Raw genomic sequence first — 12,389 nt, forward strand, 5'->3', positions numbered from 1 at the left:
ACACACACACACACACACACACACACAGAGGTAATGTATAAGTCTTATGCAACATATGATATCTATTTTCCAAATGTTTCTTTAAAAATGCACGTGTCTATCCATAATTGGTAAATATTTTCTCCTAACACCATAAATTTCGGTCACCCTTTTTTTTTTTTATCCCTTTTTCTCTCTGTATATTATCAAATAACATAGTACTACACACACACAAACACACACCTCTGTATTTAGTTGCATGAATCACCACATGGATTTCTATATGTTCATGGTAGCAATATGATAGTTTTGTAGTTTCACATCAGTATAAACCTCTGTTTTTTTTTTTTTTTTCGGTTCATGACAATATTTTATCCTCACTGTATATATATATCATATAACCGTAAAAAGAAATTGTCACTGGGATGCTTAGTGTCTTCTGGCTTCATATATATATATATATTTTATTTCAATCCCCCACTCTTTTCTAAGCTCTCCCTTTATTTAAAGAAGGTAGGGTACAGAACTTGTTTTTTTTTCCCCTCCCCCCTTCTCTGGTGTTCTTGAATTACATCCACACACATTTCAAACATATACAAAGTACTCTTTAATACAAGTCTACAATAACACACATGCTTATGGCTTCCTTTCTACTTTGTTTTGAAAACTAACTCTTAAAACACACACACACACACACACACACACACACCATTTAGAGGAAATAATTTCTTTTGTTAAGACAAAGTTCATTCTTAATTCTTTCCGTTAATATATTTGTAGGGCTTATATTACTAATACCACCACTGGAGAAATGAAAGGCAGTCCATCCTGATGTGGATTGAATTGCCTGCTAGAACACTGAGATTACTAAGAATCTTGTTGAGATATAGGGTATTTAGTCTGTTTCACCCCTTCCTCAACCATCTCCAAATGAAAGTCTATCTTGATGGGATTTGAACATTGAAAAAATGAGGTCCTGAAACAGTCATGTCAAATATTGAAATCAACTCTTTACTCTCTTAGCCATCTCTGAAAGGGAGCTATCCTGATTAGATTTGTGTTCAGAACAATGAGGTATTGAACTTGTTAACCCTTTTGGTACCAATCTGCCTGGGACCACCAACCTGGGTTTTCATTCCTATGGTATTTTTTGATGTTATTATTATTATTATTATTATTATTATTCTGGTCACTGCCTGGAATTGAACTCGGAATCTTGGGGTTAAGAGTGTGGGCTTACTAACCCAACAATTCTGAGTTCAGTTCCAGGTAGTGACCTGAATAATAGTAATAATAATAATAATAATGACAACAACATCGAAAAATACCTTAGGAATGAGAACCCAGGTTCGAAATTTCCCCAAGACACCTGATGAAGGCTGGAGGGTATATCAGCCGAAACTTTGTGTTAACAACAAACAAGATGAGGACAAATATCCGTCAATTGTAAATAATGTAAGAATATGTTGTTTATATTTCCCATGCACGCAATTATATTCTGGTGATTTATGCAACTAGATACAGAGGGATGCGGATGTTTGTTTGTGTGAGAGAGTATTGTTACATCTGAATATATACATATTGTTTTACTTTATTACTGGCTATTAAATCTGTTGCTAAGGGCAAGCCGACATTCAACTTGTCTTTTGTTTCTAAAACATTTTCCTGTTCATATTTCGAACAAAAGATTCATGTGACTGAAAGCCTTGCAAAATAATAACTCTCTCAGATCATACACTCTAGTGTTTCAAAAAGAAAGCACATTGGATAATGTATTCCCGGATACACTATGAAAATAAAAGATAGGATGATCAAGGCTAGAACAGCTTTGATCATAGGGTTACTGATCAAGGTTGACTCGGCCAAGGGGTGGGGATAGGGTAGAATAAACAACATCAAATGTTAGCTAAGACTTCTTTTCTTAAATTACTGTATTTAAGGTTAACAATTCTTGAGGTTTCATATAAATCTTGAAATCTTTACTTTTCTTAAAACCATGTTTGTTTCTTTTCTTTGCCTAAGATTAGTTTCACTTGTCCTTCATTTTTTCTTTAAGTACTTTTATGGTTTCAGTATATATATATATATATATATATATATATATTAGTATATATTTTGAATTGGGATAAAAGCATAAAATTTATAGTTTGTCAGACTGGACTGCAGTCATTCTGTTTCTTTCTCAGTTTCTCTAACATATGACTTGTTAATACATTCAACTTTTGGTGTATGTATGTGTGTACATTTAAACAAAGTATGAGTGTGTGTGAAACAAGAAAATAAAAAATAAAAATGCAAGCATCATAACGTGATGTTTAAATGTACATAGAGGCACAGGAGTGGCTGCATGGTAAGTAGGATTCAGTCCCACTGCGTGGCACCTTGGGCAAATGCATTCTACTATAGCCTTGGGCCGACCAACACCTTGTGAGTGGATTTGGTAGAACTAAAAGAAGCCTGTTGTACATATATATATATATATATATATATATATATGTGTGTATGTATGTATATGTTTGTCCCCCTACCATCACTTGACAACCGATGCTGGTGTGTTTACGTCCCTGTAACTTAGCAGTTCGGCAAAAGAGACCGATAGAAAAAGTATTAGGCTTACAAAGAATAAGTCCTGGGGTCGATTTGTTCGACTAAAGACGGTGCTCCAGCATGGCCGCAATCAAATGATTGAAACAAATAAAAGGATATTATATTCACCAATCCACCCTAGACCAACCATTTATAAATTTCATTTAATAGATGTGTCAGTGTATGTATGTATAAATGTGTATATTTGTATTATTGGCACAGGGCCACGAATTTATTTTGTGGGCACAGGACCACAAATTTATTTTATGGGCACGGGGCCACAAATTAATTTTATGGGCATGGGCCACAAATTTGTATTGTGGACACAGGGCCACAAATTTGTATTGTGGGCACGGGGCCACAAATTTGAATGAGTGTATGGTAGAGTCAGTTGTATCAACTCCATTATTTTATTAGTATTTCATTTTATCATGGCTGAAAGTATAGAATGGCAAAATTAACCTTGACAAGATTTGAACTCAGAATGAAAGGGGCATAACTAAATACTGCAAGGTATTTTGTCTGATGTTCCAACAATACTGTCAAGGACCCATTGAGTGTTAGATGTAAATTAGTTTTGTTTATTAGCAGGTATTAGTTTTCATTCTAAGTAGCAATTCGAGACAGAAAGGAGCTGTTCAAATTAGTTGAGTGTCTAATATGATTTTAGGTGGGAAGGTTTTGCAGTTAATTTATTCATAATTAAAACAGATGTTGACATAAAATATTTATAACTAAATATTTGCCTCTCTGTTTACATAAACCGTCATCACTTTAACTGTTTTACTGTGGACATATGATATGTATGGATGACACTTGGTGGGTGGAAAAATACCATCTGTTAACAGTGATAATTATGGGGGTAAATGGCAAGTTCAAATGTGAAGATTCTTGGAGTAAGATGATATGAAATTGTGAAGAATGGTAGTCTGCTGCATTCTTGACTTGTCCAACCCATACCAACATGGACAAATGGACTTTAACCCTTTCTTTACCATATTTCTGTTGAGATGCTCTGTGTGTCTTTCAGTTAATTTTAAATATAACAAAGAATTTAGTAAAATAACTTAGTTATCATTAAATTAGTGTCATGTGTATCTTTGCGTTTGGGCTGTTTGTTCCACTACCACCTGACAACCAGTGTTGGTTTGTCTATATTCCCATAATATAGTGGTCTGGCAAAAGAGACCAACAGAATTAGTACCAGTATTTAAAACCCTTCAAGGTGGTACCTCAGCATGGTCACAATCTAATAACTGAAGCAGGTAAAAGATGAAAGATATTTGATTTTGCTTTTTGTCACCGAGTATGATGATGATGATGATGAAATGGACTGATGTTGATTCAACCAACTTTACACAGTATCTTACAAATCTGCGCTTTTGTATGAATGGCTGTGAGAAATCATTATTTTAATTAAGTGTAATCAAGGAAATTGCAGAGTGGTGGTGGTGGTGGTGGTGGGAGAGTACCAAATTAAAAGCCTTTTGAGATTTAACTACATCTCTTTTACGTCATTCTTCTCAGGTTTGAGCTAACCACGCCCAGTGCAGCGCTGGGGGTAGACCCAATCATTCTACCTTACCCACTTCGTTTGTAGCTTTGTGCCTAAGTTACCAATCATTAATAATATTAATTCTCACTGAGGATAATTTAGTTTTCTTTCATCTTTTCGGTGGGAGGAATTGCAAATAAATTAATTTCTAGTCAAGTGCTGGCAGTTGATTAAATTGATTGCACCTTTCCCACAAACTTGTTGCTTTTGCTGATGTGAGAAACTGTTAATTATTTCTACATTCTGGGTTCAAATCTAAATAAGGTTAGCTTTGCCTATCATCCCTCTAGGGGTTAATAAAGTATCAGTCAAGTAAGTATTAGAGATCAGTTGTATTAACTAATCCTCTGTCCTCAAAGTTGCTGGCCTTGTCAGTAAATTAGAAACCATTATTTTCTGTCCATCTTTGTTTCTGAGTTCAAATTCCACCAGGGTCGACTTTATCTTTCATACTTTCCGAGTCGATAAAATTAATACCAGTTGAAGACTGGGCCAATGTAATTGAATTAACAACTCTCCCTGAGCCTCCTGGCCTTGTGCCAAAATTAGAAACCATTATTATTATTATTATTATTATTATTATTATTAGATCAGACATCCATATATCATCAGCCAGTTGTGGCTGATGCCAGTGCCATCTGACTGGGACCCATGCTGGTGGCATGTAAAAAAGCACTGATTGAACGTTGGGCCTCTTGGAGGCAATGACAGGTGACCAAGACCTTTGGTGATATACCGTGCTTGTGTTGACCTGTCAAGCCAAGCGAGACCATTGTCGTGGCCGATGCCGGTGTCAGGTCAATGATACTCATGCCAGCGGCATGTAAAAAAGACCCATTACACAAGTACCAGTCATGTACTGGTGTTGATGCAGTTTACTGGTCCCATCCCCAAAATTTTAGGTCTTGTACCCAAATATATAAAATTCCTGTTATTGTTATTATTTTGCTGTACTCTGTTATCTTTGAAAAAATCGTTATTTCTTAGAAATAAAATTTTAGAAAAAACAAAAAACAAACAAAAAAGCTTAATTTTTCATGTGCTAGCTGAAAAGAATTATAATATTTTGGGCAGGATCCTTGTTAATTTTAAAATCTTGCTTAATTAAATTTTGCTGATGCAAGCAAATGTCATTATTAGTTTCCTAATTAACTTTATTTCCTTGAAATGTTTTAGCATCGAAATAAATTCTTTTTCCTTATTATATGCTGTGAATTTGAAATTTTATTGCATACCATTATAAACTTTTTTTTTTAATGTTATGTATTATTGATGTAACTCAATGTAAGACCTGACAATGTCGTAGACTAATTTCAGGTCACTGCTTGGAATCGAACTCGGAATCTTGGGGTTAGTAGCCCGTGGTTTAAGTCTTGGTTCAAGTTAACCTTTGCACTTAGCAGTTTATCATGATCAATTTACAAAAATTTTAGATTAGGAACATTTTTTTTGCTGAACACTTCTGTGGGCCACAGAAAACTCTGTGACAGGCTGCATGCAGCCCGTGGCCATAAATTGCTCACCCCTAAGCTACATGATTTGAAATGTCAATAATGCAGGGGTTACAACATTTTATTATGTCCTTTTTTTTCTTTTTGTTTTTCAAAATACGTTTGACTTGAGGGAATTTGGCTGTCAGGTGACTGTGGAACCTCTCTTCTTTCAAGAATGCAAAAACTTATTGCTGTAAGCAAATAATAGACTCTGCATTGTTTGATTTATTCTTGTATTACAAAAGCTGGAGAGGATTTAGTTGACTGACTGACTTTACATTGAGAGGACGTTGGTGTTGCCTTGGTGGAGGTTTGCGCTCTCTGAGTGCTCTTGTTCAAATTGTTTTTAATTAATCATCATGCATTGTCTCATAGCTTTGGGATTTCAATGATGTGATTTTTTATTTTTAGAGTGACTTAGGATAACTGGATCTGGCCAGTTCAAACTGTACATGTTTCATGTTCAAACATGCAACGGGTACATTATTTGGGCCAAATATGGCTGGTTTAGATGGTGCAGGCTTAAGAGTATGTATCCTAGTTGACTAATTGCCTTGGCATATCCTGTTTGTCAGGACACTTGGTGATTGGTGAAAAAAACATGTAGGATATTATGACGTATCATTATTTCCTCACCAGATTCTTTGGATAACATAAATGGGTACGAATAGTAAAAATGCAGACAACCAAACTTTTGTTTTAGTTCTTGTGCATAACACAAGAATAAGATGCCGATTAATCACTCCAAATCCTTCAGCTGGCTGTATCTATACTTGTAATCTACTCTTGTAAATCTGACCAGGGTTACATAACAACAAAAACAACAACCACCTTCTGGTCAGTGGATGTCTTTGACGGAGTTAGTTCTGCTGCAAAATTTTGGACCCAGTTTCCAATCTTAGCATTATACAATCTTGAGTTGTGATGCTTCATATTGTTGGAATCCCTGCAAAAGGTCACAGTTGTTGCTCTTCTGTGATTACAGCCCTTCCTCCTACTACTTACTTTCCTTCTCTCATAGGCCTGCTCAAACTGGTCCTGACCAGTGCATTCAACAACACACCCTGTAACTCCACAGTTCCGATTCCTGTGCCCTACGTCTATATCATTAACATACCAAAATAGATAAGGAGTTATTGGCTGTCTTTATGTTATCCGAAGAATCTAGTGAAGAAATAGTTTCTGCTTAATTACCTAAACATGATTAAAAACAACAACAAAAAAACAAACAGTCGGTGTGAGTGGATGAATGCTGAGATAGGAGTAAGGCAGACTTTACTCGTCAGTGAATTAACCTGAAGTTTCTTATCTTCATGTCAGTTGAGTGGGAAAGGATAATGTTGATTTGATAATTGATAAATTAATATGAATGTGGAGAATGGTGGTGGTGATGGTGAGGAAAATGGAGAAAGGATTACGATGGGTGGGTCATGGTGTTGCTAGTAGTAATGGAAGGATAATAGTAGCAATAGTGATGATGATGAGGCTGAAGATAGTTGTGATGTTGAGAATAGCAGCAGAGATTTGTGGTGGTGGTGGTGGTGGTGGTGATAATGGTAGTTGTAGCAGCAGCATCATTGAACAGATTTCTGCATTTAGAAGTTACTGGTTTGGTTTTGTGAGGAGATCTAGACATGATTGAAATGATCTGTAAAACAATTTCGTTCCTAATCACAATGATTTGTTTGGGCTGGTGTTCAACCCTGGTCTCTGTAGTTTACTGAAGAGTAGAGCCAGTCTGTGATATGATTCATAGTAGAGAAGGAGTGGCGGAGGGGGGGGGATTGAAATTTGATTGTCCAAGAAGGACACATTTTCAGTGAGAGAAGACTAAAGACTTATGTGAATAGGGACTTTCTTCTGAAGAGTATTATAGGATATCAAGGAGCATGTCTTTTTACTGTGTGTGTGTGTCTGTGTGTTTGACAGCTATGGCCATTGAGCATACTACCCTGAGTAATGTCTGGTTTTTGGCATGTGGCCAGAGTTTGGTTATCAGCACTGGTTCTCAATGTTTTGAGGCTTAAGGTAATGGAAATAAATCTGTCAGTTTTGATACACATAAACACACACACATTCATGCTTACTCTCACACACTCACACATATGACAGTTCAGGTTTCATAGTAGGTGAGGGTCTCTCCTCCATATACATGGTTAGGATGTCAGTGTGTCTCAACTAACATTCCCTGGAGATATCTGGTGGTTATTCTTGACAGACCTGCTTATGTGAACTGGGCTGTTTAGAATTAAGTGTATTTGCCTAAATACACCACAAAATATTGACAGTAAAAAATGATCTGTGTGTGAGAGAGTGACAAAGAAGATTCACAAGCTTTTTTCGACTCTTTAGTTGGTATTTCAACAGGCTTCTAAAGTATGTCGCTCTTCTTAACATCAATCTGTGTGTAACCGGTTCAAATTGTTAGAAATTAGAAGATGGAAACAAATACAAAAATATTTATAGCAAAAGCAAAAGTTAGAAAATAAAATGAAAAATGGTTTTTGAATTTGTTTAAAACTATTTAAAAATGATGTATTTATCATTTTGTTTTTTAGTCTGTGACGAATGAAGATGTTACCCAAGAGGAACTTGGTGGTGCTAAAACTCATACAACAGTATCAGGTAAGTAGGTCTGTCTGTTTGTCTCATGTCTCCATGTCTGTTTATGTATTTAAGTGTATCTATTTGTTGGTTAATATGTCTCCCCCTTTCTTTTTTCCCCACTTTTGTATATCCCTCATGTTTATTTGTTTAATGTTCATTTTCTCCACGGTAGCATGGCTTAGATGGCTTTGTTATTAAGGCATTGTTTTATAGTCAGATGTCCTATGCTGTCACTAACTCTTACTTGTATTTCAAAGAAGAAATCTCTTATTTCAAACAATTTAGAAAGGTACGAAGCAGGCAGACGATGATTTGTGACAACAACACTGCTCCATAGCTTGTGACTTTTGTAAAGCAGAGAAGTAAATAAACACACACACACACACGTGCAGCAACATGTGGAAGTATGCACACATGTGTACAAACACATGTGTACAAAGCTCTGATTTTTTTAGCACTGCAAACTGAAAACTTAGATTAATTCTATAGCAAGTACCTTAGGTTACTCTTACTGGCATCACATAATGGAGAAGAGCTTCGATGCAAGAGTACTGGATTTGATTGTCTTGATTTCAGTTCTGATCTTTTGCGATTGTAGTTTCGAAATTTGCTATGTCAATTTCTGTGGAATTGACATAGCTTTTCATTCATTTATCCATGTTTGCTAAAAGTGAAGTACCTTCAATATACTGAAGTCATTTGAAAATTGGTTATGCTTCCCTTCTTACCAAAGCTATATGTGTGTCTGCCTTATCAAATGAAATCAATTTGACCCTCAGATTCAGCTCTGAGCATCTTGCAACATGTCTCTTATGTGACTGATATTTGCATTAATGACGTTTCTTCCTGCCATATCTGCTCTCATAGACCTCCACCTGGTTTTTATCTATTTCATCAAAATATATATTGATTTCTAACATTCGTAAAAAAACCAGAAATTTTTGAAGGGAAGGTGTATAAACAATTAATTCAACCCAAATATATTTATTGGTACCTTGGGATAAAAGGCAAAGATTTGAACTCACAGCTTAAAGGGATGTTCATTAAATACTTCTAGACGTCTGCAGACTTTCCAACTATGCCATCTACCTCTCTTGTCCTCTCCTTATCAACTGTATCACCATTACTATTTCTGCCATGCCCATCCTCACTTCTGCATCCTTTTATCTTCCCTAGCTTGTGGTTTATTGTTCATCTACCCTTCAACTCTACCCAGATTTTACAGCTTCCCCCAGGGTTTGTAGTTCTGTGAGTTGCCTGATGGCACCAAAAAACAAAAAAAAAAAAAGACTCCACCCAGTAAATGCTGTAAAGTGGTTGGTGGTAGGAAGGGCATCCAGCTGTAGAAATTATGCCAAAGCAGATATTGGAAGTCTATGCAATCCTTGGACTTGAACCATCCAACCCATGCCAGCATAGAATATGGATATTAAGCGGTGATGATGCTTTACCGTTATTTTTGCTACTCATTAAAAAAATATGTTAGCATTCTTTGTTTATCTGCATGTAGCAAGGCTGGAAGTACAAAGAGTTGTGAAAGGGAAAAAAAAAAAATAAAATAAAATAAAAATAACCCGACAAATCCTTTGCATCAGTAATGCTAGCTTTCTTGCACGTAATTTTATCTCAATTCTGTAATCATTTTAATTTGTTTATCAGAGGAGGAATGAAAAAAAAAAGTGATGATAGGGAAAAGGAAGGGTTGATTGGAGGATAAGAACAACTGCTTTAAAGTATTTGCTAAGCTGATAGTTGTGGCCAAGCAGATACATCTGATTCACGTGTGACTATACTGAAAATGTATATTAACTCCTTTGATACCCAACTGTCTGAGTTTTGGTGCTGTGGTACAAAGCTTCTCATATTTGATACACATGAAACCTTCCGTCATAATTTTCTGCAAGAACTTTTTGCTGTGTTGCAAAAGTCGGTCGGCTTTGTAAGGAAAACTGTTAGCCATTCTATTTCATCTATTAACAATCTTGATTATCTTCATTATAATTAGGTTAAAGGTGGCGAGCTGGCAGAATCGTTAGCACAATTGAGTAACATTTATTTTAAGTTTTCCATTAACTGGTCTTGTTTTTTGAAGAAGGACTGGGGCAACAACAAATGAAATTGCTGGTATCCAAGTGATCTCTCTCTCCCTCCTTTCCATCTCTCTTCAACAATCTTACCCTACAATCCTGATCTATTCTCAGTTACTTGTCATTTATCAGCTCCATATGTTAGAGTGCGCTTACCTTGTTTTTCGAGATAACAGAATTGAAATCCAACAGCAGTAGCAGTTCTCCCATATGCTATCAGATAACCATTAGTTTGATATCTCTGTTTGTGTGTGTGTGTGTGGAAGCGGTTAGCGTTTAAGAGATATCTGTGGTAGTTCTGAAACCATGCGTATCCTAATCTCTAATCTGCAACCAATATCAATGGCAAAAATTTAGGCAAGTCTAAACAACTTAGATATAAATCTGGTGCACATAGTTTCTTCCCTGAGAGAAGAAAGATTTTTGGGTCTTGGAGAATTGTGAATCAGGAAATAAATATGTCTGAATTTTTTTTTTTTTTCTTGCTAAATTCTGTATCATTTTCATTTATTTATTTATTGTGTTCTTCATAAATTGCAGTAACTACCCTTGATACTCTTCATGTCAGTGCCGACAGTTTTATTTGCTTATTTCAGACACTGAAGTTTTTATTTTGTGGGTGTGGTGCATGTGTGTATACACACACACACACACACACACACACTTTCATCTATTTTTCTTTTTGTTTTCTTCCTATATTTTTTCTGGTGTTCTCTGTCTGTCTGTCTGTCTTTCTCTATCTATATATAAATTTATTTATTTATTTATTCAGGTGGTTATTTACTTTTTTTCTTCCAAGGAATCGAATCTTTACTTTTTGGCTTTCTGAGAAAATATCTTTAGTTTTCCATTCCATACCTATATGCATACGCTATATTTGATTCTTGTGAAGGAATGCGTGCACGCACACGCACACACACACACACACACACACACAGAATGTATGAGCATCCATTTCCACACCATTTTCAATGAAAATGGTAACAGTGGTTAAAGCTTTTCTAAACAAAATGTCCCAACACTCACATGTTTCGTTGTCTTTAAACACCAGATGAATTAAAGCATACTTTACTGAAAAAACAAGTTTATTTGAAGCATATTTTCTATGGCTGGATTCCATTCCTGTCACTAACCCTCACCTGTTTTCAAGACCAAGAGATGCAAAGACAATCACATACACACGTTTTAAACACAATTCTTTCAGTTTCCATGCACCACATCCTTTCACAAGGCTTCGATTGGCCTCGGGCTATAGCAGAGAATGCTTGCCCAAAGTTTCCCACAGTGGGACTGAACTCGGAACTATGTGGTTGAAAAGCAAACTCCTTACCACACAGCCATGCCTATGCCTAAAAACAAAAACATTTGGCATTGTCTAAATTCACACAAAAGTGCTAAATCCCATTGAGAGTGACTAGCTTCCAGTTTGTAGCAAAGGAAATAAGGTTGGCTGATGACTGTAATAGGAGAACAGGAGATTAAATACTTTACAATATATTATTTCATTCTTCTACAATGTGAATGCAAGTCTCACTGGGGTCGACTTTGACTTTCATCCCTTGTGGATCAATATATATATTTATAAAACACATACTGGGCGTATAATCGAGGCAGTAGTTTCAACTGTATCCCTAACCTATATTTTTGGGGTCTCATTCTAATTGCTTTGAAATTAATGTTGTAGAACTTGTATGTACATACATACAACTATAATGTACTTGTACAATTGTATGTATATATATATATATATATATGTATGTATGTATGTATGTATGTATGTATATTTATAGGTGCAGGAGTGACTGTGTGGTAAGTAGCTTGCTTCCTAACTACATGGTTCCGGGTTCAGTCCCACTGCGTGGCACCTTGGGCAAGTGTTTTCTATTATAGCCTCAAGCCAACCAAAGCCTTCTGAGTGGATTTGTTAGACAGAAACTGAAAGAAGACCGTCGTATATATATATATATATATAAAGGCGACTCGAGTTTCAGGGCTATTTACGACGGTCTTCTTTCAGTTTCTGTCTAACAAATCCACACAGTCTGTTAAAGTCTGTCATACCGGCCATGACGAAGGGAAATA

The 12,389-nt window shown here is 35.9% G+C and overlaps 1 protein-coding gene across 1 annotated transcript in view; it reads left to right on the forward strand.

Annotated features, from left to right (window-relative positions):
- Window positions 1-12,389, forward strand: part of LOC106873570 (propionyl-CoA carboxylase beta chain, mitochondrial) — a 56,003-nt gene that overhangs the window by 30,968 nt on the left and 12,646 nt on the right. Inside the window, exon 9 of the mRNA XM_014920999.2 lies at window positions 8,172-8,238. Coding sequence (XP_014776485.1) covers window positions 8,172-8,238 — 67 coding nt within the window. The remainder of the gene's footprint in view (window positions 1-8,171; window positions 8,239-12,389) is intronic.

This window comes from Octopus bimaculoides, chromosome 19, assembly GCF_001194135.2.
Source record: "Octopus bimaculoides isolate UCB-OBI-ISO-001 chromosome 19, ASM119413v2, whole genome shotgun sequence".
Lineage (NCBI taxonomy): Eukaryota > Metazoa > Mollusca > Cephalopoda > Octopoda > Octopodidae > Octopus > Octopus bimaculoides.